At 39.0% G+C, this 26,851-nt stretch overlaps 1 protein-coding gene across 11 annotated transcripts in view; it reads right to left on the minus strand.

Moving 5' to 3' along the window:
- Positions 1-315: 315 nt before the first annotated feature.
- The window catches only part of epb41l4a (erythrocyte membrane protein band 4.1 like 4A), a 217,131-nt gene continuing 190,595 nt past the window's right edge, over positions 316-26,851 (minus strand). For all 11 annotated transcript variants that reach the window (XM_073068542.1, XM_073068533.1, XM_073068524.1 and 8 more), the window contains 6 exons: positions 24,727-24,846; positions 23,879-23,926; positions 17,084-17,152; positions 15,857-15,967; positions 7,830-7,917; positions 316-996 (listed from right to left, as the gene is read on the minus strand). In XM_073068542.1, the coding sequence (XP_072924643.1) occupies positions 868-996; positions 7,830-7,917; positions 15,857-15,967; positions 17,084-17,152; positions 23,879-23,926; positions 24,727-24,846 (565 nt within the window). In that variant the 3' untranslated portion in view covers positions 316-867. The remainder of the gene's footprint in view (positions 997-7,829; positions 7,918-15,856; positions 15,968-17,083; positions 17,153-23,878; positions 23,927-24,726; positions 24,847-26,851) is intronic.

The raw sequence follows: 26,851 nt of genomic DNA on the forward strand, positions 1-26,851 counted from the left end.
TATTGAGATCATCATTATCGAGTAGTCATTCATTGTAAGCTGTTCTCTCATCAGGAAGTTAATTGTAACAAGTATTGACCTTACTGAATCTTTTATTTAAGAATAAAATGTAAACACGAGGAAATCTGCAGATGCTAGAAATTCAAGCAACACACACAAAATTCGACGTACATTCAACGTTTCAGGCCGAAACCCTTCGTCAGGACTTCTTCCTATAGATGCTGCCTGGCCTGCTGCGTTCCACCAGCATTTTGTGTGTGTTGCAAAGAATAAAATGTGATCAGTCAGTTTAAACTCAGTCCATATAAAAAGATATCCACAATAAATGGTAACATTTATTTATTGACAATACACTAGCATCTAAACAAATATTCCTGCAAACTGGAAATACTAAACAAATAGTACTATAAGATGTACTGAGACATACAAAAACTGCACAAACCATTCATTTCTAAGACGAAATAACAATATTTTACCTGATGCATTCAATTGAGGGTAATGTCATGAGAGCACTGTATAGAAAGTATTGAATGCAATAGATAAACATTCCAGTGTTAAATAAATTTGTATGCTTTACCTTTGTTCAAGTGTATTGATGATCAGGAATGAAAATTTCAGTACAAACAGAAGTATAGAAAAGTCTTCTATTGCCGCATTTAGAAAATATATTTAAAAAAGGAGGTACTTGGTCCCAAAGTCTGTCATCAATATATTTGAGATCAGTATAAAATCCAGAAGAAATAGGATGTATTGTAATAAAACAATGTCAAAACAAGTTTTCACTCAAGGCAATGTATTATGGTAAATAGAGTTGTCCGTACATCAAGGCCTGGGCAACAATTTCTTGAGATGACAAGTTAATGATAATCAGCTGTCATTCTTTATCCTTGGTGTCTGTATAGTTCGAGAAGTTTTAACATTGTATTTTGAATCCCAGTTATCACTTGCAGTCTGCAGCTTTCTTTCTGTTGTACTTCCTTCAAGTTTATTTCGCTTCTAATTGTAGCAGAATTTAAAGCAAATGTCATAGCAATTCATTTACTAACATGCAATTTTTATACCACCAAAAAGAAAATTAGTAACCTTGTTTATGAGTGTGATAATAATTATACTCAGTCTTTTCAAAATAAAAAGATTACATATTGCATCTTAAAAAAAGTTCTATTTCCAAAATTACATGCAACTATAGTTCTATTGTGGTTCATTATATCATCTACAAATTCTGAATTCAAAGTGTCCATTCTTTATCAATTAATCTCTAGATTAATATTGCAGAAGTGGGAAAATTGTGTGGAAATATCAATACAACAGGTTAAGACATTTCTAATGACTGTATACAATGACATGATTTTATTCATATTGGAATTTATGATTTTTGTTTAGAATTTAAGATATGAAGATGATGTGTGAATCATACATTCTATAATTCACATTAACTATGACAATGTGAAATCCAAACTATCTGGAGAATAGTCAAGTACTTAAGCAGAGTTAAAGAAATATGAATTACTTGGAATTTCTCAAGTTTTTTTTCAAAAGGTTGATGCCTTTTCAGAAACCAAAGCACAAAAGTGAGGCTCATAGATCCTAGTTGGGAGCTTAACATCTACAGATACAAATTGTATCAAAAGGACAGGCAGGTAGGCAGAGGGAATGGGTTGGCTTTGTTGGTAAAAAGAAATTAAATCAATTTCTTAAAAAGAGGCGACATGGAAGATGTAGAATTCTCAAGGATAGAGTTAAGAAACTGCAAGGGTGAAAAGACCCTGACAGGAGTTCTAATATGATAGAATTCACCCTGCAGTTTGAGGGGGAGAAGATAAAATCAGATGTATTAGTATTACGATGGAATAAATGGAATTACAGAAGCATCAGAGAGGAGTTGGCCAAAATAGCTTGGAAAGGGGACACCATCAGGGATGAAAGCAGAACAGCAATAGCTGGAATTTCTGGGAACAATTCGGAAGGTGCGGGATACATCCCAAGTATGAAGCATTCTTAAGGGAGGAGAAGGCAATCGTGGCTGATAAAGGAAGTCAAAAGACAGTATAAAAGCAAAAGAGAGGGCAAAAACCAAAGTAGTGGGAAATTAGAAGTTTGGAAAACTTGTAAAAACCAACAGAATGTAATGAAAAAGCCATGAGGAGAGAAAAATTGAAATATGAGGGCAAGTTACCAATAATATAAAAGAGGGTACCAAAAGCCATTTCAAATATATGAAGAGTAAAAGAGAAGTGAGAGTAGATAACAGACCACTGGAAAATGACACTGGAGAGGTAGTAATGGAAAACTGAAAAAGTATTTTGCATCAGTCTACATTGTGGAAGACACCAGCAGTATGCCATAAATTCAAGAGGGTCAAGGCGCAGAAGAGAGTGTAGTTGCTATTACTGAAGACAAGGTGCTTGTGAAGCTTGTGTTCCACCAGCATTTTATGTGTGTTGTTTGAATTTCCAGCATCAGCATTTCCAGCATCTGCATCGTGTAAAGTCTTAAGGTAGACGTGTCACCTGGACCCGATGGACTACACCCCTGGATTCTGATAGAGTAGCTGAAGAGATTGCGGGGGCATTAGTAACAATCTTCCAAGAATCACTAGATTCTGGAATGGTTCCAAAGAACTGGAAAATTGCAAATACCATTCTACTCATGAAGAAGGGAAGGAGGCCTAAGTAAGGAAATTATAGGCTTCAGTGGCTGGGAAGATGTTGGAGTCCATTAGGTTTTGAAGTTCATGGGGGCCTGTGATAAAATAGGCCAAAGTCAGCATGGTTTCTTTCAGGGGAAATCTTAACTGACAAATCTTTGAGGAAATAACAGGCAGTATGGATAAAGTAGAGTCAGTGGATGCTGTTTACTTGGATCTTCAGAAGGCTTTTGACAAGGTGCTACACATGAGGTTGCTTAACAAGATAAGAGACCATGGTATTACAGGAAGATATTAGCATGGATAGAAGATTGGATGCTGGTGACTAGTGGTGATCCACAAGGGTCAGTGCTGGGACTGCTTCTTTTCATGTTACATGTCAGTGATTTGGATGATGGAATTGACGGCTTTGTGGCCAAGTTTGTGGATGATACAAGATAGTTAGAGGGGCAGATAGTGTTGAGGAAGCAGAGATGCTGCAGAAGGACTGAGACAAATTGGGAGAATAGGCAATGAATTGCAATATAGTGTAAGAAAATGTACGGTCATACACTTTGATAGAAGGAATAAAGGTGTCGACTATTTTCTAAAAGGAAAGAAAATTCAAAAAGCAGAGATGCAAAGGGACTTGGGATTCCTTGTGAAGGATTCCCTAAAGGTTAACTTGCAGGTCAAGTCAGGATAAGGAACGCAAAGGTAATGTTAGCATTCATTTCGAGAGGACTAGAATACAAGGGCAAGGATATAATGCTTGAATTTAGTGAAGCAGAATCAGCAAAGCTTCATGAAGGAGAAATCGTGCCTACATATTTATTAGGTTTTGAGGAGGTATTGAACAGAATAGAATATAAAAGCAAAGGTCTAATGCTGAGGCTTCATAAGGCATTGGTCAGACCACACTTGGGAGTATTGTGGGCAGCTTTAAGCCCCTTAACAAAGGAAAGATGTACTGGCAGTGGAGAGGATCCAGAGGAGGTTCACATAAATGATACTGGTAATGAAAAGGTTAACATATGAGGAAAGTTTGATGGCTCTAAAGTGGGAAGGAGAACAGCCAGAGGTCGTGGTACATTTGGTATCAATGACATAGGTAGGAAAAGGGAGGAGGTCCTGAAAACAGACTACAGGGAGTTAGGAAAGAAGTTGAGAAGCAGAACCTCAAAGGTAGTAAGCTCAGGATTACTGCCTGTGCCACGTGACAGTGAGCACAGGAATAGAATGAGGTGGAGGATAAATGCGTGGCTGAGAAATTGGAGCAGAGGACAGGGATTCAGATTTCTGGATCATTGGGACCTCTTCTGGGGCAGGTGTGACCTGTACAAAAAGGATGGGTTGCACTTGAATCCGAGTGGGACCGATACCCTGGCGGGAAGGTTTGCTAAAACTGTTGGGGAGAGTTTAAACTAGAATTGCTGGGGGGTGGGAACCAAACTGAAGAGACGGAGGAAATGGAGGTTGGTTCACAAATAGAGAAAGCTTGGAGACAGTGCAAAATGAAGGATAGGCAGGTGATAGAGAAGGGATGCGCTCAGACTGATGGTTTGAGATGTGTCTATTTTGATGCGAGGAGTATTATGAGTAAAGTGGATCAGCACTTGGAGCTACGATGTTCTGACCATTACAGAGACTTGGATGGTGCAGGGGCAGGAACGGCTACTTCAAGTGCCAGGCTTTAGATGTTTCAGAAAAGACAGGGAGGGAGGCAAAAGAGGTGGGGGCGTGGCGCTGTTGATCAGAGATAGTGTCACAGCTGCAGAAAAGTAGTAAGTCATGGAGGGGTTGTCTACCGAGTCTCTGTGGGTGGCGTTAGGAATAGGAAGGGGTCAATAACTCTGCTGGGTGTGTTTTATAGACCACCCAATACTAACAGGGACATCAAAGAGCAGATAGGGAGATAGATTCTGGAAAGGAGTAATTATAATAACAGGGTTGCTGTCGTGGGAGATTTTAATTTTCTAAATATTGATTGGCATCTCCCTAGAGTGAAGGGTTTAGATGGGATAAAGTTTGTTAGGTGTGTTCAGGAAGGTTTCTTGACACAATATTTAGATAAGCCTACAAGAGGAGAGGCTGTACTTGATCTGGTATTGGGAAATGAACCTGGTCAGGTGTCAGGTCTCTCAGCGTGAGAGCATTTTGGAGATAGTGATCACAATTCTATCTCCTTTACCATAGCATTGGAGAGGGATAGGAACAGACAAGTTAGGGAAACATTTAATTGGAATAAGGGGGAAAATGAGGCTATCAACCAGGAACTTGGAAGCATAAATTGGAAACAGATGTTCTTAGGGAAATATACGGAAGAAATGTGGCAAATGTTCAGGGGATATTTGCGTGAGGTTCTGAGTAGGTACGTTCCAATGAGACATGGAAAGGATGGAAGGATACAAGATCCATGGTGCACAAAAGGCTGTTGTAAATCTAGTTAAGAAGAAAAGAAGAGCTTACAAAAGGTTCAAAAAACAAGGTAATAATAGGAATCCAGAAGATTATAAGGCTAGCAGGACAGAGCTTAAGAATGAAATTAGGAGAGCCAGAAGAGCTCAAGGCAAGAAAACCCCAAGGCATTCTACAAGTATGTGAAGAGCAAGAGGATAAGACATGAGAGAATAGGACCAACCAAATGTGATAGCGAAAAAGTGTGAATGGAACTGGAGGAGATAGCAGAGGTACTTAATGAATACTTTGCTTCAGTATTCACTATGGAAAAGGATCTTGGTAATTGTAGGGATGACTTGCAGTGGACTGAAAAGCATGAGCACATAGATATTAAGGAAGAGGATGTGCTGGAGCCTTTGGAAAGCATCAAGTTGGATAAGTCACCGGGATCGGATGGGATGTACCCCAGGCTACTGTGGGAAGCGAGGGAGGAGATTTCTGAGCCTCTGGCGATGATCTTTGCATCATCAATGAGGACGATTGGAGGGTTGTGGATGTTGTTCCCTTATTTGAGAAAGGGAGTAGAGATAGCCCAGGAAATTATAGGCCAGTGAGTCTTACTTTAGTCGTTTAGTCTTACTTTATAAGTTGATAGAGAAGATCCTGAGAGGCAGCATTTATGAACATTTGGGGATTCATAATATGATAAGGAAAAGTCAGCATTCCTTTGTCAAAGCATTGCTTTGTGCCTTATGAACCTGATTGAATATTTTGAGGATGTGACTAAACACATTGATGAAGGTAGAGCTGTAGATGTAGTGCACGGTATATGGATTTTAGCAAGGCATTTAACAAGGTACCCCATGCAAGGCTTATTGAGAAAGTAATGAGGCATGGGATCAAAGGGGGAATTGCTTTGTGGATCCAGAACTGGCTTGCCCACAGAAGGCAAAGAGTGGTTGTGGACAGGTCATATTCTGCATGGAGGCCGGTGACCAGTGGTGTGCCTCAGGGATCTGTTCTAGGATTCCTACTCTTCGTGATTTTTATAAATGACCTGGATGAGGAAATTAAGGGATGGGTTAGTAAATTTGCTGATGACACAAAGGTTGGGGGTTTTGTGGATAGTGTGGCGGGCTGTCAGTGGGACATTGATAGGATGCAAAACTGGGCTGAGAGTGGCAGATGGAGTTCAACCCAGATAAGTGTGAGGTGATTCATTTTGGTAGGACAAATATAATGGCAGAATATAGCATTAATGTAAGGCACTTGTCAGTGTGGAGGATCAGAGGGATCTTGGGGCCCGAGTCCATAGGACACTCAAAACTGCTTCGCAGATTGACTCTGTGGTTAAGAAGGCATAAGGTGCATTGACCTTCATCAATCATGGGATTGAGTTTAAGAGCTGAGAGGTAACGTTGCAGCTATATAGGACCCTGGTCATGCCCCACTTGGAGTACTGTCCTCAGTTCTGGTCACCTCTCTACAGGAAGGACGTGGAAACCACAGAAAGAGTGTAGAGGAGATTTACAAGGATGTTGCCTGGATTGGAAAGCATGCCTTATGAGTGAACTCGGCCTTTTCTCCTTGGAGTGACGGAGGATGAGAGGTGACCTGATAGAGGTGTTCAAGATAATGAGAGGCATTGATCGTGTGGATAGTCAGAGGCCTTTCCCCAGGGCTGAAATGGCTAGCACAAGAGGGCATAGTTTTAAGGTGCTTTTTTTTTAAACGCAGAGAATGGTGAGTGCATGAAATGGGCTGCCAGTGGCGATGGTGAAGGTGGAAACTATAGGGTCTTTTAAGAGACTCCTGGGCGGGTACATGGAGCTCAGAAAAATAGAGGGCTATGGGTAAGCCCAGTTAGTTTTAAGGTAGGGACATGTTCGGCACAGCTTTGTGGGCCGAAGGGCCTGTATTGTGCTGTAAGTTTTCTGTGTTTCTAAGTTCTACACAACCCAAGATTACTAACAAAGTACCAGGAAATTCTGTAATTCTAAATAATATAAACCTTCTGAGAGGGGTGGAGGAACATTGGGCCATTGGAATGGATGGATGTCCACATATCAGGTAATAAAGTGATTTAAAAGCATACAGAATGGTTTATTATCTAAAGGATGGAGTCTTAGAGCAAGAAAGTTGTGCTAGGACAGTACAGTAGTTAGGTCATTGGCTCAGTACCACAGATAGTTTTGATCTACACTTCATGGGAAAAAGATACAGAGAAAATTCAAATGAATTTTGTCACTGCTGGAAAATTGTAGCTGTGAATAAAGACTGGATAAGCCCACGTGCTTTCATTTGGAATGGGAAGGTGAAGGAAAACTTAATTGATATGTAGAAAAGTATAGTGGTCTAAACAGGAATGCTGTCTTTTATTATTTGAGTGAAAAAAATCAGAGGTATAAGTTTAAGATAATTGGTTGGAGGTTTAGAGGGAAGTTGAGGACAGTGGCTGGCCATATGTCTAGACCTCTCATTGACTGAAAAGTGATTGAGGCAGAGAACCTTATCGCATTTAAACAGCTATTTGGTTAATGAGTTGTGAGTTAATGTTGGAAGCAGGATGTGTGGGAATTAGATTGAAATAGCATTTATTCTTTCTTGTCGTAAGTTTTATATAATTCTTTGATTCTGTGGAGAATTAGAGAGTACAGGCCAAAGCTCCTAATTTGTGTCCTCATCCAGTAAGCCATGTTCTTCCAATCATATAATCAGATTCAGGTACATTCTCCAGTGCTGAGAGTACTGTCTTCACTGTTACACAGTGAAATATATTATTAATGATTTTTATAAAACTTACTTGATTCAACGGTGCAGATGATCCACGAGGACCGTGAGCATCTGAGGCACGGGTCACAGGCAGTGGGGGCACGAGGTCTGTTCTAGAACTGAAAACAAATGAATATGTCGCTCTCTTATAACTTTATATTCTGAGGCACTAAAATTTGTATTAAACAATAATCAAACCAGTTTTATTTACTTAGCCACAAAAACTATTTTTGTAGAATGCAGTATATACAGTGCCTATGAAAAGTATTTACTTGCCCCACCCCCCAGAAGTTTTTATGCTTTATTGTTTTACAACATTGAATCACGGTGGAGTTAATTTGGCTCTTTTGACATTGATCAACTGAAAAAGACTTTCATGTCGAAGTGAAAACACTTCTACAAGGTGATCTAAATTAAATACAGATATGAAACACAAAACAATTAATTGCATAAGTATTCACCCCCTTAATATGACACACCAAATCATTACTACTGCAGCCAATTGGTTTTAGAATTCACATAATTACTTGAATGGAGATCTGTTTTAGGAGACCTGTGTGCAGTCAATGTATTCCAATTGATTGTAGTAAAAATACAGCTGTGTCTGGAAGGCCCAACCGCTGGTGAGTCAGTATCCTGGCAAAAACCTCACCATGAAGTCAAAAGAACACTCCAACCAACTCCGCAAAAAGGTTAATGAAAAGTACAAGTCAGGAGATGGATATAAAAAAATTTCCAAGTCACTGAATATCCCTTGGAATACAGTTAAGTCAATCATCAAGAAATGGAAAGGATATGGCACAGCTGTAAATATGCATAGAGCAGGCCATCCTCAAAAACTGAGTGACCATGCAAAAGAGAACTAGTGAGGGAGGGCACCCAGAGACCTATGGCAAGTCTGGAGGAGTTACAAGCTTCGGTGGCTGAGATGGGAGAGACTGTGCATACAACAACTGTTCCCCGGATGCTTCACCAGCCACAGCTTTATGGGAGAGTGGCAAAGAGAAAGCCACTGTTGAAAAAAAACCTCAAATGAAATCTCAGCTAGAGTTTGCTGGAAAGCATGTTGGAGACTCTGAAGTCAGCTGGAAGAAGGTTCTATAGTCTGATGAAACCAAAATTGAGCTTTTTGGCTATCAGACTAAACACTACATTTGGCGTAAGCCAAACACTACCCAGCATCAAAAACACACCATCCCTACCGTAAAGCATGGTGGTGTCTGCATCATGCTGTGGGGATACTTCGTTGCAGCAAGCCCTGGAAGGCTTGTAAAGCTAGAGGGTAAAATGAATGCAGCAAAATACAGGGAAATCCTGGAGGAAAACATGATGCAGATTGAAAGAGAACTGTGACTTGAGAGAAGATTTGTTTTCCAGCAAGACAATGACCCCAAGCATAAAACCAAAGCTACACAGGAATGGCTTAAAAAACAACAAAGTTAATATCCTGGATTGGCCAAGTCAGAGTCCAGACCTTAATCCAATTAAGAACTTGTGGCTGGACTTGAAAAGGGCTCTTCACTCATGATCCGCATGCAATCTGACAGAGCTTGAACAGTTTTGTAAAGAAGAATGGTGAAAAATTGCGGTGTCCTGATGTGCAAAGCTGATAGAGACATATCCAAACTGACTCAAGGCTGTAATTGCTGCCAGAGATGCATCTACTAAATACTGACTTGAAGGGGGTGAGTAATTATGCAATCAACTATTCTGTGTTTTATATTTATAATTCATTTAGACCAATTTGTAGAAATTTGTTTTCAGTTTGACATGAAAGAGTCTTTTCTGTTGATCAGTGTCAAACAAACCAAATTAAACCCACTGTGATTCAATGTTGTAAAGCAATAAAACATGAAACTTCCAAGGGGGTGATTACTTTTTATAAGCACTGTACAATTGTAATTAGTATACCGTCAACTATTCCATAACAATACTGAAATATGAGAATCCAAAGTGCTGTCACACTGTAACACAAATCTAACATCTTACTAGAAAATAGGATTGAAAGTTCATTCAAGGAAACTAGTACAGATACGCAAAATTTGAAATTTTTTGAGGGCTGACATGACATCACAGATACAAAATTCTACAAGGGTCTAGGAATGTTTCTCGATGATGAGCAGGTCTCTGCACACCACAGACAGTTCTGAAAAGTGACCTTGCATATGTGTTGAACAGAAGTTAATAAGAAATAGAAAAACACCGCATAAAGTGAAAAATGAAGATCTTGAATGTGTTTTGAAAGAGTGAATTCTCCAGTGTCAGAGTGAACATATACTGCTTAATGGTATGCTGATCATAAAACAAAGATCTAGCACGAGGAACTGAAAATTGAAGATAATTGTGAATATTAAGCAGGCTGGTTGCAGAAATTTAAGAAAAAGGCATGCATTAAGTTTTTAAAGATTTATGGTGATAAAGTGTCTGTTGATCACGATGCAGCAGAGAAATTCATTAATTTTGCCAAGATCATTGCTGATGAAAATCTAAAATCTACCTGAATCAGTAGCTGTGTATGATGAACAGGTGTAAGACAAAGAATGCTTACCGGTGAAACACAAATGATGGCGATGCCAAACAACCACTTACTGTCCAGCTGGGCAGACTAGGTAGTGATAGCTTACTTTTCTGATGGTTCAATGTACACATTATTGTTTCATGCATAAAATTATTTAAAATATCATTAAAACTGCCTGCAGGTTATATGTATGCTGTATATGTAATGTAAATGGATTTTGTGTTTAGACTTGGGTCCCATCCCCAAGGTATTTCATTATATAAATGCAAATATTCCAAAATCTTTAAAAAAATCCAAAATCTGAAACACTTCTGGCCCCAAAACATTTTGGATATAGGGTGCTCATCCTGCATATTGACAGTTAAGAGTATGCGTTATGATCAGAGATTAAGGGAGCCAGGGCTTTACTCTTTGGAGAGGAGGAGGACGAGAGGAGACACGATAGAGGTATACAAGATATTAAGAGGAATAGATAGAATGGACAGCCAGCGCCTCTTTCCCAGGGCACCACTGCTCAATACAAAAGGACATGGCTTTAAGGTAAGGGGTTGGGAAGTTCAAGGGGGATATTAGAGGAAGGTTTTTCACTTGGAGAGTGGTTGGTGTGTGGAATGCACTGCCTGAGTCAGTGGTGAAGGCAGATAAACTAGTGAAATTTAAACAACTACTAGACAGGTATATGGAGGAATTTAAGGTGGGGGGTTATATGGGAGGCAGGGTTTAAGGATCGGCACAACATTGTGGGCTGAAGGGCCTGTAATGTGTTGTACTATTCTATGTTCTAGTACCATATTCCTCTGTCTGCTATCTTTAACTGTGACATTATAAACAAATTGATTAGTTCAGATTGTACTTTAAAAGTAATGTCATTAAGAATACATTTTATTATTTCTAGGCTATAGGTTTGGAAGGCTGTGCAATGGCTACTGAGATCTACATAAATGAACACAGAATGAAGGGAAAGAGTCTCTACTTTGTGACCTGATAGAAATGGTTTTGGACAGCTTAAATTCAGCTCCTGCTATGCATGGACTCAGCAATAAGTTTGCCATTTAACTCATCATTAATATATCATTCAGAGATTGCCTTTGAAAATAGAAATGTCTTAATGCTTTAAGTACACTTTAAAAATTAAATCTGACAACATTGTGAAGGCAAAATAATAAGAGCTTTATTCTACATGCAAATATATTTCATCTCACATAGATGCACTTTCTGCTAACTGGCTATTATGTTCTAAAGACAAGATATTGGGCCAGAACCTCCTGATAATTGTTGGCAGTTCCAGACAGAAATGCTGCATCTTTGATTCCCACACAATCTCCTAAACTTTCTGGCCAAGCTTGATCCAGGCAGTGATTTCATAGCTTCTCTCTACCCAGAAGCTCATCACAAACTTGTTTGAATTGAATCACTTTGTGATTCTGTCAGAGTGTGTCTCGTGTCAGGATCCATAAGCCATTCGTAAATAAACAGATCAAGGAGAATTATAAAAATTAAAAAGCTGACCCAACCTGAACTCAACACATTCAATCCCAATGAAGAATTTTAACTGTTTCCCTTTCCATAAATGCTACCTAACCTCTGGGTACATCCAATATTTTCTGCTAATTTTCAGCATCAACCTTTTGCTTTTACATGCATTTTTGTCTCACATGGTTTGAGTCAAGCTAGTCAGTCTGTGTACACAAAGTGAAATAGACAAATCACATCAATCAACATTACAAATTGGGAGCATGAGCAGATCTGCAGGGAGTATCATGACATCTGCTGAAAGACTTTGCTATACTTGTAAATTCTGTAGCAACCCAGCATGCAATCTTATTGCAATGTCACTTGGCTGGAAGAATGCTCAAAGAAGGGTCAGTTGCCGTAAGGAAGGATGAAGGTGGGGAAAGTATCTTAGCAGGAAGCCACTTGTAATCTTCCACTTGCTGAAACCACATATACAACCTCAGGGCATTTGAAGAATCATGTTGCCAAAGTCCTCAAGGTGAATGTAGTAACGAACATTTATGCTTTCGAATCAACAGGTCTGCAGCAATAACCTGCAGTTTGCCATCACTTTGGCAGAATGGAGATAGTATATATCACAGATACAAACCCTTCAGCCCAAGTTGTCCACCCAGAGACAATATCCCAAGTCTTAATTTCCTGCGATTGGCCCATATCCCTCCAAGCCACACCCCTCCACGGGCCTGTCCAAGTGCCTTTTATTTATTTATTGGGATTCAGCACGGAGTAGGGCATTATGGCCCTTTGAGCCACACTGCCCAGCAAACCCCCAATTTAATGCTAGCCTAATCACAGGATAATTTTTCCAAAGACCAATTAGCCTACCAACCAGTGTGTCCTTGGACTGTGGGAAGAAACCGGAGCACCTGAAGGCAACCCACGCAGTCACAGGGAGCCTGTACAAACCCCTTACAGGCAGTGGCGGGAACTGAACTCAGGTTGCCTGTACTGTAAAGCATTGTGCTAACCACTATGCCACCATGCCACCCCAAAATTATGGGGAGCTGGCAAAGAGGAGGAGTTGAAGCCAGCATGGATCAGCCATGATTATACCGAATGGTGGGGCAGGTTTGAGGGGACAAAGGGCTGTCTCCTAACTCTTACTTTCATATGTATTTGTAGTCATGATTTCTAAGCAATACAGAGTTAGGTGCAGAGAACCACATTATGCAGTTTGCAAAGGATATGAAATTTAACAAGATAAACAGCTTTGAGCACAGTTATAACTTTCAGGGGATCATAGATAGTATGGAAAGGTGCAGAGAGATTTTAAAGAAATCTATAATGCTGTGATGCCCTTTGGAAGGGGTGATATAGACAGTGAGTACACTGTACATGATCCTATTTTGAAAAGTACAGGCAATCAACAAGACCTTGATGGCCCTTAGTGGAGACAAAGTTGTTTATGGTGTGGCTTAAAAAACCACAAGGATTTCTTGTTAAGAAATATAAACATAGAATAGAGGTGTTTGATTTCTGTTCATCATAGAATAGAGGTGAATGCAGATCATGTTAAAACTTTCTAAATCATTAGTTGAAGATATTGAGGACAATATCTAAGCACCATGGTTCAAGAAAAATAAAAATTCTTGAAATAGGAGATAGAGGAGGTTACCCAGGTAAGAGACTGAAATGAGAAGGGACTGTAACAGACAGAACTCTGTTATTTGTAATAGTGAAGGTTAAGGTGACCTTATGGAGATTTGCAAGAAGATGAGAGGTTATGATAGAATATGTAAAAGAGGGCAAATTATTACTTTTATGAAATAAGTCTAGTAATCTGTAGGCAACGCCCACAGCTTAAATTATTTTTGGCATAAAATCCAATGAGAGATGAGAAGAATTTGTTTTAAAGTCATGGAGTAATACAGCACAGCAACAGGCCTTTCAGCCCAACTCATCCATGCTGACAAAGATGGCCACCTAAGCTAGTCCCATTTGTTTTTAGCCCATAACATCATCAGGAATTCCCACCATGCATGAAAACCCACACTTCAAGGTTCAACAGCAGCTTCTCTTCCTCTTCATTTTGGTTCTTGAACTGAGCTAAAGTTTTGGACTATATTTATTTTTCTTTCTCTCAACTTACACTGGTACCATGTTTATTTTGTTATGTACAATATATGTTAATTTAATTTTATATTTGTCATCTTTGTAGTGTACTGTGCTGCCACTACTGAATAAAAGCTAATTTTCACAGCATTTAATCCTGCGTATGCATGCCTATTATAATAAATTTGAACTTGAACTTAAACTCCTGTCCATGTTATCTGTACAAATGTCTATTACATTTTATTATTGTCACTGCTTCAACCACGTCTGCTGGCAGTTCACTCCATTTACATACCACCCTAATTTTACACACTTCTAAGGTCAACTCCTCAGTCTCCTATGCTCCCAGAAATAAAGTCCTGGCCTGCCCAGTATTTCCCTGTAATTCAGGATCTTGAGTCTTGGCAACACTTTTGCACTTTTTCCAGTCTTAAATGATGCCTTTGTACCTGCCCCAACCACTTCATCTGGCAGCTCATTTCATATACTCATTATCCTCTGTGTGGAAAAAGTTGCTCTTAGGTACCCTTTTAAATTTTGCCCTCTCACCCTAAACCTATGCCCCCTAGTTTTGGATGTTCCTACTCTGGGGAAAAGACTTATCATCCATCTTATCTATGCCTCTGTCCTGTGAGGGACGTACCTTATTCTGAAAGGTCGCTTCTGTTGTGATTGGTTAGTTTAGAAACTGCAGCTGCTTTTCCCATTGGTTAACTGCCTGGTGTCCAGTTTCAAATATCCTGGGTATAGAGAGAGCGCATGTGGGAAGTTCTGTCTCTCTCCCTTTGTTTTAGCCGAGTGGTGGACATGACCATTGGGCAGGTATGCTCTGTGCGCATTTTTAGCTAAGTATGTTTGTTGAATATTCAGCTTTGTAATGTCTGTATCTTAGGGAACATGAATGTTTGGTCAAATTTTTACTGTTTGTAAATAAATAATAAATATATCTATTCACAGAGAGTGCTTTCTGTCTCACTAGATCTGCAAACCGGATTCAACATTACAGCCCCTCATAATTTCAGCTTAGGTCATTTCTCTTTCTCCTATGTTCAAAGGAATAATGACTTAGGCTAGCCAACCTCTCCTTGTAAGTCAGGCCTTCTAGACCTGGCAACATTCTTGTAAATCTTTTCTGCACTCTTTCCAGTTTAACCACATATTTCCTATAACAGTACTCCAAGTGTGGCCTCCCCAAAGACTTACTCAACCACAAGATACCAGCACATGGATACAATCATAAGGAAGACAAGCAGGAGGTTAAGGAGATTGTTACTGCATACTCAGATAAACTACAGATGCACTGTTGAAAGTATCCTTACTGGTTGCATCATGGTCTGAAAAGCAACTCCATCTCAATGCACTGTAAGGCTACAAATATCTCCACTTAGGTAATATGAATGTTCTTCAAAAAATCTCCCATTTGCTTTACCTTATCTCATGAGCAAACATTATTTTCTCCTCAGTAAACACTTAAGAGAAATATTTAATAACATTTCCCTATCTCCTATGGCTCAAAACATGGGTACCCTGTTGATCCAAGGGGAGTTATTCTCACTCTAGGCACCCTTTTACTCTTAATATATCTAAAGATAGGGACATTTCTTAACTTTGCCCGCTAGATCCATTTGATACACTCTCTTTGCCCTCCTGATTTCCCTCACAAGTGTATTCTTAACTTATTATAGTCATCAAGGGATTCATTTATCATAGACCTCGTAAACCCAATATAGGCTTCTTTCTTTTTCTTGACTGAAGCCTCAATATCTCACTAATATTCTGTACTCAGAAGTATCTGACTACTCCCATGGAGCTTCAGATGCTTCTCCATAATACAGTGTTGTTGACTGCAAGTATGTTGTTTGCTGGAGGGTAGCTCTGAAAGGTCCAAATGTAAATGGTTCATATGATTTTTCACACAACTGAAAAAACTTATTTGAGCTAAGAGATACAATTATGGATTCAAACATACATACTTTACTTCTGACAGAACAGATCGTTCACCATCGGAACACTGAGAGCGGCGATACTGTCGAAAACTTCGAGGTGAGTGTGAATGCCTGATTCGTATCGGATTACCTTGAGTCCTGGAGACAGAAAATTTTGAAATCATTTGAGAAATAGAAAACCAACACAAATGAAAAAAAAAGTCTTAGGGTTTCTTTCTGGTAAATTATGACTGCATTGGGTGACATTTAATCTTTCATATTTGTCACACTAAGTTAAAGTGTTGCATTTCTCTTCCTAATTGTTTGTTTCCTTCTCGTGGTGTTTCATGCAGGAATAGGTCCAGAGAAGTTTATCAGCTCTCCAGTGCATCCCCTTTCAGACAAATTTGCAAGTGCAAGTCTATTCTTAGCTAACACTCAATTGCAAAAGTTCCATGGCATAATCTATTGATCAACAAATATATTTCACCCATGTTCATTGGAAAGGTTGGATTAACAGTACAATCAACATCTGATCCTAGAACATAGCTGAGGACATTGCTGAATGTGTAATTCAAGATTCTGGGAAGAATACATTAGACATTGAATAAAGCACCAATTACCTACTAAAGTCAAGACCAACTTGAGATTACTGTTGCAGTATCTCAGCTACTCCCAACAGATGGACTACAAACACATTTAATGTTTTTGATATCTTCCTATATACTGTAGACCAGTGCAAAAAACAGTTCAAAATTTTTATGAAGCATGTGGCCTGAAAATGAGCTTTAATTAACTCCATCTAGACAAACACAGCCACAAAAATGAGGACAGAATTTCCATAATTAGGACATCTTGGGAACAAGTAATTTATGTTCAATTGCAAGTAAATGGATCGAGCATTTGCTTTCAACAATTGAATGATTTATTTAGTTTTGTCCACCTCTATAGCAACCAGCACACTTCATTTTGCATCTTAATTTTCCAAAGCACCATGCTTTCTGATTTTTTTTATAATTCATTTAATATCTAATTTCAGATGAGTTTTAAGAAGATGATATCAGAAAGACCAAATCACAATTACTAATCAGAAAAGACTTTGAGGTTTAGTAAAAATAATGATTTCAATGAATCCTAAATTAAACACATTGTAAAATCATCCTATGATCAAAATTGTTTGGACAATATAATTATACCCGTTTGTAATGATCCAGAACATAAAGTACAGAAAACGAAAAGCAAGTACATCAGGTTATAATAGCTGAATGAACCTACTCTACTTTGGTGTATGGTATCTCTTTCAGCTCTTCCTCTGTTAAACCAATTGGATCCACCAATTCCCGCCTAGAAAATGGAATTCAAAGAAAATGTGATGCATTATAATCGCAATGCAAATGAACTTTCACTTCAGTATCAGGATTTGTGTAGGAAAAAATGTGACACTATGTTCTACTTTTTCTGTATCTTTTTCCATCACATCCCCAAACAGCTTCTATTGTATATTTCAGAGGCTAACACAAAATACCATAATACAGACTTCAGAATCTGGAGCAAAAAACAAACTGCTGGAGAAAATCAAAGAATCAGGCAGTGGAGGGACAATCGACATTTTGAGAGGAGACCTTCATGTGTACTTTAGATGGTGCTCCTTTTTCCTAGTCTCATCTGAATCTATTTGAATGAGGCTCAGTATAGAAAAAGATACCTGAATGTCAAGAATACTGGAAGTCTGAGGGGTCTTCACTCTAAAATGTTAGTTCTGCTTCTCTTTCTGATGCTCTTCAGTGTTTACAGCTTTTCTCTTTTTATATGTATAGCAAAAAATACTTGCTTCCTGCAAGCATGCACAGTGTACACAAGCAGTTCTAATTGCAGAAATATCAGTACTCATGTAGGAGGTTCAGAATCTCCATAGACATATCTCTGCAGCCAGCCAGGGGAGGAGATGTTGTAGCCCAGCGGACATCCATGCTGGGTTGGGGGCTGGCCCCTCCCGGCGGTGCCGCTCTCCAGTGTCTGGTCGGTGGAAGACAAGCCTGACTGCATTCATCAGTGACTGCACTAAAGCTTGATGATTGACCTCCTGCATACTTGTTTTTCTAGAAACGTGGCTCCAGGATAACATACCATGTACCACACAGTGTGTGCATTTATGAAGAAAGAGTGAATGCCAGGAGAGGCATCATTCCTGTAAGAATTTAAGTGAGAATACCTTCTGTTCTTTGAAATTCAAGAGAGAATAGCCTGTTTGCTTAATCTTTCCTCACAAGACAAGACCCTATTCCAGGAATTTATCAGGTAGACTATCACTGCTCCCCCTCAATCTGCATCCAAGGAGGCCATCATGTACTTAATATTCCAAATCTGGTGTCCTGTATTGCGAGAACATGAATCTCAGGGACTTGGGCTATATTTTTTCTGTCCATATGTTTTCTGCTATATTTGCCTTGTGCTCTGTGTGACCGCTGGTGCTGTGTTATGCACTTTGGTCCTGGAAGAATGCTGCTTCATTTCGCTGTATTCATGAGTATTCAAGTACGGATGAATGATAATTATAAATTGAATTTGACTAAAACTAAAAAGGAACAGAGTGGGTGGGTAGAACCTGGGCACATTCCTGCAGCTATTAGAGCCACAAACCCAACAACTTCCGTTCTAACGTCCAGCCTCACCGTTCCCAAGGTGAACATAAGGAAATACAAGCAGCACTGCAGATCCACATGCCCTCAGCTTCTCTACATTATAATAAGATCATAGGTGATCTTTTATTTAGCATTATTCTCCTGTATAAATTCCATGTTCCTCAAATCCCTCAAAAGTCCAAACATCTATTCAATTCTAAATTGAATATGCTCAATGACTGATCATTTTGGGTAGAAAATTCCATTTTTTTCTCATCTCTGTCTTGAATAGCTGTTATCTTATTTTGAGACAAATGCTGTAAATACTCAACAGGTCTGTCAGTATTTATGAAGAAAGAGAGAATACCAGCAGAGGCATCATTCCAGTAAAAATTTAAGTAAAAATACCTTCCATTCTTAGAAATTCAAGAGAGCATAGCCTGTTTGCTTAATCTTTCCTCATAGGAGAATACCCTATTCCAGGAATTTATCAGGTAGACTAACACTACTCTCCCTCAATCACTAGTTTATTCTTCCACACACAGGGAGGCCATCACGTACACAATATTCCAGATCTGGTGTCCTAATCACGTCCTCTATTGGAAGTGTATCCCTCTTCACTGGGAAGATAATATCTCTGAAACAATATATCAACACTTATTTTCTTGCCTGTTCTCATTTATCCTCTTCTATTTGCCTGTTCAGGCAGATTAATTGTGATTAAAGAGCCATCACACTTTCTTGCGAGACACCCGCATTGTATCTAGATCCGAAAAGGGGGAATTTGTAGAATGCCTACAAAATGGCACTTTAGAGCAGCTCATGGTTAAGCCCATGAGGGAATCAGCTTTTTGGGATTGGGTGTTGCGCAAGGAACCGGAATTGATTAGAGCACTTAAGATAAAGGAACCCTTAGGGGAAGTTTCATATTATGATCAAATTCACCCTGTAATTTGAGAAGGAGAAGCTAAAGTCAGATGTGCCAGTATTACAGTGGAGTAAAGAGAATTACAGAGGCATGAGAGGGGAGCTGACCAAAATAGATTGTAAAGAGAACACTAGCAGGGATGACAGCAGAGCAGCAATAGCTGTAGTTTCTGGGAGCAATTCAGAAGGCACAGGATAAGTACAGCCCAAGGAAGAAGTAAAATCCTAAAGGCAGAATAATGCAACCATGGCTGACGTGGGACGTCAAAGCTAACATAGAGAGAACATATAATAGAGCAAAACTTAATGGGAAGTTAGAAGATCGTAAAGCTTTTAAAAACCAACAGAAGGCAACTAAACATGTCAATAACAATGTAATGATGGAACACAAAAGTAAGCTAGCCAATAATATTAAAGAGGATACCAAAAGTTTCTTTAGATACATAAAGTGTAAAAGAGGCAAGAGTGGACATCGGACCTCTGGAAAATGATGGACCGCTGGAACTAGGTACCACAGTCTCAAAATAAGAGGACAGATAAGAAGAAATGGTTTCACCTTGAAGATGATAAACCTTTGGACTTTCTCCTAGTGAAAAGGTCTGTAAAGACTCAGATGATGAGTATATTCAAGACAAAGATAGACCCTCTGGTATTTAGATAAGACTAAGGGAATCGAGCGATAAGGTGATGAAGCAGGTAGGAGATGCTGATTGGACTGTTCCTGTTGTAGTACTTGCATTTTTCGAAAGAGAAAATTTAAAATTATTTGATTTGTTGCTGATCTCGATCACTGCATCCTTGCCACCCTCTTTATATTAAAAACTCTATTCAGCTAGCTACTGTATATGTCATTTAAGAGATTAAAAAACATGCTACATTATGCTGAGAAATAACCAGAGTGCCTTTGTGTTTCACAATGAATATACCATTTCCCAATTTTAATTGCTTGACCTTAATTTTATAATTCACTTTTTGTGAAATAATAAGCTTGATTTGTTTTAACAATGTTATCACTTGATTTGTACGTGTTGATATGATTCAGCTTCTCCCAAAAATTAAAATCTGTTCACAGCAGATTTCATTATTAGATCATGGGCAGTTTAGTTCTCCTTTGAACTAAATTGTGAATTGATCAGCATATCTTTACGGATTAAGCTAGAAAGTTAACTACATTTTAATACTGCATTCTACATGGCGTGTACATTACCCTCTTCCAGTTAGTTATACATATAGTGATAAAAGACATGGGTAGCCTTCATTTGAAGCAAAATTAGAAATGGATGCTCTGTGAACTAATGTGCACAAACATCAGTTAACCTGCTTTTATTTTAATATTATTATAATGAGATTTTCCAGAATTCAGAATTCCAGTGCAAATTGTTGATGTAAACTTGTCGGTGGTTATCTCACTATCTTGTCCCAAATCTTAATGTCCATATCTGAGAAGCAGAGGATATATCAAGAGACTGTGATTGTGATCATAATCAGGAAAGGAGACGTTCAACAAAATCATTGGGAAGGTTCTCAACCATCTTTCCCAGCCTTGAGGCACAGTCTAGATTCCATGCACACAGGGGCACAGTACATGTGATCTTCACCATGCAACAACTCTCAGAAAACTGTGGGGAGGAGCACCAAATGCACAAGACATTTTACATAGTCACCAAAGCTTTTGATTCCATCAAGCAGAATGCACTGTGTAACAACCTCCTCAAGTTCAACTCTCCACAGAAACTCTTAACCATTTTACCTTGGTTTCTTTTCAGCATTCAAACGATAATCCTAGTCAATTGATCTACGATAGCACTAATTTCAGTGAAGAACTATGACAATCAAAGCTGTAGTTTTACCCTACAGTATTCTCATCTATCTTACTGCAATGTTACACCTTGCTTCCAAAAACTTCCCATGGGATTGGAGTTAATCTTCTAAAATAATGAAAAGTTGTTCAGATGGTCCCATCTACACTCCAGAACCAAGATCACCTAGTAGTTGTGCTGCAATATGCATACAATATCTGCATTTGCAGATGCTCAGAATTCCTAGCCATTCATTCATTTGTTTAAGCATACATTAGGATAGGCTTGATACTCAATATCCACAAGATAAAGATACATTATCTCTCTGCACAACACTCCCCTCTGTTGGATTACTTAATAAAATTATTACCTTCTCATAGTTTAGCTTTTCCTATGCTTGCTTATAATTTTTATAATCACTTATATGTGTGTAAGTGTGGTACATTGTTCAGTGAATTTTCAGTAATTGTAGTACAGTTGCTGTAATTTTCTAGACTTTTCTCTGCAACCTTATTACGCCAATGAAATCTGACAATTTCACAGGTGTCTGTTATCAGTGGAATGTCGTTATCTGTCTTGCTTGTATAAGATCACAACTTTGTTCCTTGCTTTTGTCTTTATTTGTTGTTTTTTTGTTCTTCCTCTTCCTTAAAGTTGGTTACCATTATTTCTTTGTTATGAACACCTAATAAAATGGCTGTAACCACCAAACTTTATGCTTCATTCTTGACTTCTCAGGTTCAAGTTTATTGTCATCCGACTATACACTTGTACAACCAAATGAAACAACAATCCTCTGGACCACGGTGCACCCACAAAACATATAATCACATACAGAACATAAAACAAAATATTACCATAAATAGGTTAATAAAAAGCAACACACACAAGATGCTGGAGGAACTCAGCAGGTCAGGCAGCATCAGCATCTACGGAAATGAATAAACATTCAACATTTTGGCCCAAGACCCTATTTCAGGACTGGAACAGAAGGAGGAAAGATAAAAAGGTGGGGGCAGGGGAAGAAGGATTGGGAAAGTGAGGTAGAGGAATGACACTGATAAGAGTCTATAGGAGAAAAGGAAGGAGGAGAGAAACCGGGAGGATGTGACATACAGGTGGGAAGAGGTAAGAGGCCAGAGTGGGGAATGGGAGGAGGAGGGTTTTTTTTTAAAACCACAAGAAGAAACCGATTTCATGCCATCACACTAGAGGCTACCCAGACAGAATATAAGGTGTTGCTCCTCCACATCCATGATGAAATTCACCACTGCCTTCAATTGGTCAATTAAGAAAAAAGATGTTTGAAGCTAATAACAGCTTGTGGTTTACTGGGCAGTATCTGAGACTGGGAATACCTATATAAGTACCTCAAGGCACTTGAATGGTGTCTCCATTAAATCATCCAGATGCACTGGAACCATAAGCAATCTCTCTTCTATATATTTACATATTTCCTTATAACATAAAGTGGGCCCTTTATCTCACTGAGTTTATGCTAGCTCACAAAACAATTCCCATCCTCTACCAGTTTTCTTTGTAATTAACTTCCCTCGTTTTCCCAAGCTACTTCAAATTCTCCCATTTAACTATACACTAGGTACTATTTAGAGTGGCCTATTAACCGAATGGTTTTGGCATATGGAAGAAAACTGGAGTATCCAGAGGAAACCATCATGGTTATAGGGAAAACATGTGAACTCTCCTCAGGCAGCTGCAGAGATTAGGATTGAACCTGGGCCACTGGTTCTGTTCGGCAGTAATTTTATTAGCTTTGCTGCTGCACCACTCCAACATTTAGACTAACGCATCCAGTACTGAAACTCTAATTACACTAAACTGGCTCCATTCAGCAGGCCATGTAGACAGCATGCTTGGCTAGACTCGTGGTAGTCAATGCCAAATTCCATCATGAGCCAAGATTACTAGTTGAACGGAGATCCAAATTGTGCTAAATGCCTTCTCACAAAATCACAGCATTCTAACTCTTGGGAATCCCTGTCAATGAACACTTGAGAAAGGCCAGTTTGGATGATATTGAGAACTTCAAGTACATTCATTGAGAATGGCTAAGCTGACAAGCCAGGCCATGCAGAACAAAGAGTACACCACCTCACAAGCTGTCCACTCATCCCATCAGATACCTCTTGCCTCATCTGTCGATGAGCATGAAGTTCCCATAATGTCCTCAACAATCACCTGAGAATACAAAAAAAGGGGAATAGAAACAAGTCAGCTCATTCTTGAGAGGCCTCCTAAGACGACGACTTTCTGCCAGATATTGCATAGCAGGAAGTTCAAATGAGGCAGAATAACTTATATGGGCAGTTATAGTGGAAGAGAAATTAACAGAATTTATGACCTTCCTTCAGCATGTGTTGACAAAAACGCTTGCAAATGATAACTATAAAGTATGAGGACACAAAGATATTGCCTTTTTTGTATAAGTCAGTGAAGTGCCCATAGAGTTCTGAAGAATACACAAGAGACATTAAACCTATTTCTCTTTGCACAGATACTGCCTGACCTGCTAAATTCATCATATCCTGCTTTTATCTGAGATTTCTAGCACCTGCAATTTTTGATCTTCATTTGATTTTGTGTGCCTGGTAAAAGGGGTTCAGAAGACTCTGGAAAAGATGTTCTATATTAGCAAAGAATTAACCTTATAAGACAAAACATATAAAAATAAAATTTCATCTTGCCAGTAAGTTCAGACTCACTGAATGTGTTTCCACAATTCTTCCTTTGCTTGTACATCTGGGCTCCTCCTACAGAAATAATTAATAAAATTGGATAATGTTAATCAATTAAATCCCAAAAGTAAACAGCCCTAAAATCCTCAAAGGAGGTCAAATTGCATTTAATAAATAAAGAGTTTTAATGTTTCTACATGAGCTATATTAAAGTATTTTAAATTTCCACAAGAAAATCATGTGTTTGTGAAATCCTATTTTAAAAGAAGTGCTTTAAATTTCATTAACCTATTAAATACTTCTGATTTTAGTGGATTACTGTTAAACCTCTAGGTGCAGTCTCTCTCTCTTCATGGTGACCTTTCTCACAATGATATTCCCTCAATATTTCAAACTGATGAGTTACAAATATTAATGCATTCAATAATAATGAGAAAAAGTGTAGGTTTCTAAGAAGGAACACTACATCAGCAGATGTAAATTGTACTGCACTCAACCATTTTGTTTCTAATTAAGACTATAATCTCCCTGCTTTCCATAATAATCCTAAATGATAAATTTTGGAAATTTCATTTGTTCTTATTGGACTTCATTACATATTGGAACGAATCAGCCATCATACAGAAAAAAACAAAAGGATGACTGAAGCACGAATCAGAGTAAGTTCATCTTGATGCTGATGAATCTGTTTTTAGTGAAGGGAAATACAAAGGCATAATGTTCTGGGTAGAATAAAACGAGTATTATTTTACATTTGGCTATGGGAAATTTGAGCTGGCTTTTCATGCATCAATACTTAATACGCCATAAATCATTTATTACTACAACAAGTTCTTCAGATTAATTTAAAAATTCACAGGTAGTTGAACACATACGATCGTGATCTGTGCTTTGAACGTCTGTTGTTGGGGTCAGTTAATGATCTTTCTTTCTGTCGTCTCAGCACTTGTTCCCATTGAGGAGCTGAGTCCACCATCTCATTCTCCTGACGTGACCTTGAACAGTAAACACAAAAATGAAAAGAGTGAGAATACGTGAAACTAGCACCAATCAAAAACGCAACCATTATCTAACACAAAAATGTGTTGTTCTGAGTTTAAACAAAGCAATGTGGCCACCTGCTGGATACCATGTAATAACACACAGGTAAGGCAAGACAACATCTGAAGCAGTGCGGTCAGCTCCAAGCACCAGCCCTTTGGAAGGGAATAATGCCTTGCAGAGTTCAGTATAAATGCACTGGCATAATCCCCCAGGCTTCAAAGGTTAAACTGCAAGGACAGATTACAAAACTAGATATCCCTCCATACCTCCACCAATATTGAGAAGGTTAAAGGAAGACTTTGGTAGTAAATTTATTATCAAAGTACATATACGTCACCGTATACAACCCTGAGCCTCATTTTCTTGTGGGCACTCACAGTAAGTTCAAGAAACAATAGAGTCAATGAAAGATCGCACACAACAGGACAAACAAACAAATGTGCAAAAGACAGTGGATGTAAGTGCGACTGGACGATAGTCATTGCGCCAGATAGCCACATTCCTCTTAGGCACTGGTAAAATTAAATCCTGCTTGAAGCAGATGGGTGCCTCAGACTGCCAAAGTGAAAGGTTAAAGATAATAGTGAAGACCTTGAGCCAGATGTTTTCCATAGATCCACCCTCCTTAAGGATCTCTCACATCGGCATCCGAGACTGAAATTACAGGGTCATCGGGGGCTGTGGGAGTTCGTGAAGATGCCTCCAGATTTTAACAGTCAAAGCAAGCGTTAAAGGCATCAAGCTCATCTGGGGGCAAAACCTTATTATTACCTAGGTTGCTTGGTTTTACTTTGAAGGAAGTGATGACATTCAAACCCTGCCACAACTGTTGAGCATCCTTCAATGATCCAAGTTTAGACCAGAATTACCACTTCACACAAGAGATGGCTTTCCAGGGATTACACCTGGACCTTTTGTATTTTACATGGTCACCAGACTTGAATGCCACTGATCTGGCCATCAGCAGGTTGCAGATCTCATGGTTCACCCAGAGCTTATAGTTGGGGAAAACTCTGAATGATATTTTGGGGACACACTCGTCAATGACTGTTTTTATAAAAATCTGTGACAACTGTGGTGTATTTGTTCAGATCCTCTGACGAGTCCTTGAACAGGGCTTAGTTCACCAACTCAAGCTGCTTTTCTGCCTCCTGCGACCACCACTTCATTGTCCTGGAGCTTTGCTCTTTAGCCTCTGCCTCTATGCTAGTAGGAGGAGGGCAGACAAATGATCAGATTTCCCAAAATGTAGTCTAGAGATCGAATAAGAGAAGTGATTGAGTATGTTGGGACTCCAAGTGCTTTAGGTGATATGTTGATGATAATTGGGCAGAAGGTTGTTCAAAAAGCTTGACTGAAGTCCCTGACAATTATTTAAAAAGTATTGGCGTGGACTGTTTTGTGTTTGCTGATGGCGGCATGTAAACTACAGTCAGGATCACATAGAAGAATTCTCTTGGTAAGTAGACTGGTCAGGATTTAAGCATTAGATCAGGGGATCTAAGAGTGTGACAGGACCATGGCATCTGAGCACCACAAAGGGTTTATTGTGAAACACAGACCCCCATCTTTCCCCTTTACCAAATCAGAGGTCTGGACCATTCTGTGTATCGAGAAGTTCTTGGGTCTGACCACCAAATCTAGTGAGCTATATCTCTGTGAAACACAGACAGCAGCAATACCTCATTTCTCTCTGATACAGCAATCTTGCCCTTAGATCCTTAATCATGTTTTCCAGTGACTGTACATTTGCTAACATGATACTGGGTAGAGGAAATTTCATGCCCCAGAATTTTAGTCTAGCTCCTCTTTTCCCTTTCATATGGCCATGGCGATATGCTTAAAGATGGCATACCTGCATTCTTGAGAGCTTAAGTCCACTGAGTCCTTCAGAAGATTGTGAAATTGCCAGCTCATTAAAAGGGTTCAAAATATGTTACTTAAAGGAAAATTACA

This window comes from Hemitrygon akajei, chromosome 2 (assembly GCF_048418815.1).
Source record: "Hemitrygon akajei chromosome 2, sHemAka1.3, whole genome shotgun sequence".
NCBI classification, from domain to species: domain Eukaryota; kingdom Metazoa; phylum Chordata; class Chondrichthyes; order Myliobatiformes; family Dasyatidae; genus Hemitrygon; species Hemitrygon akajei.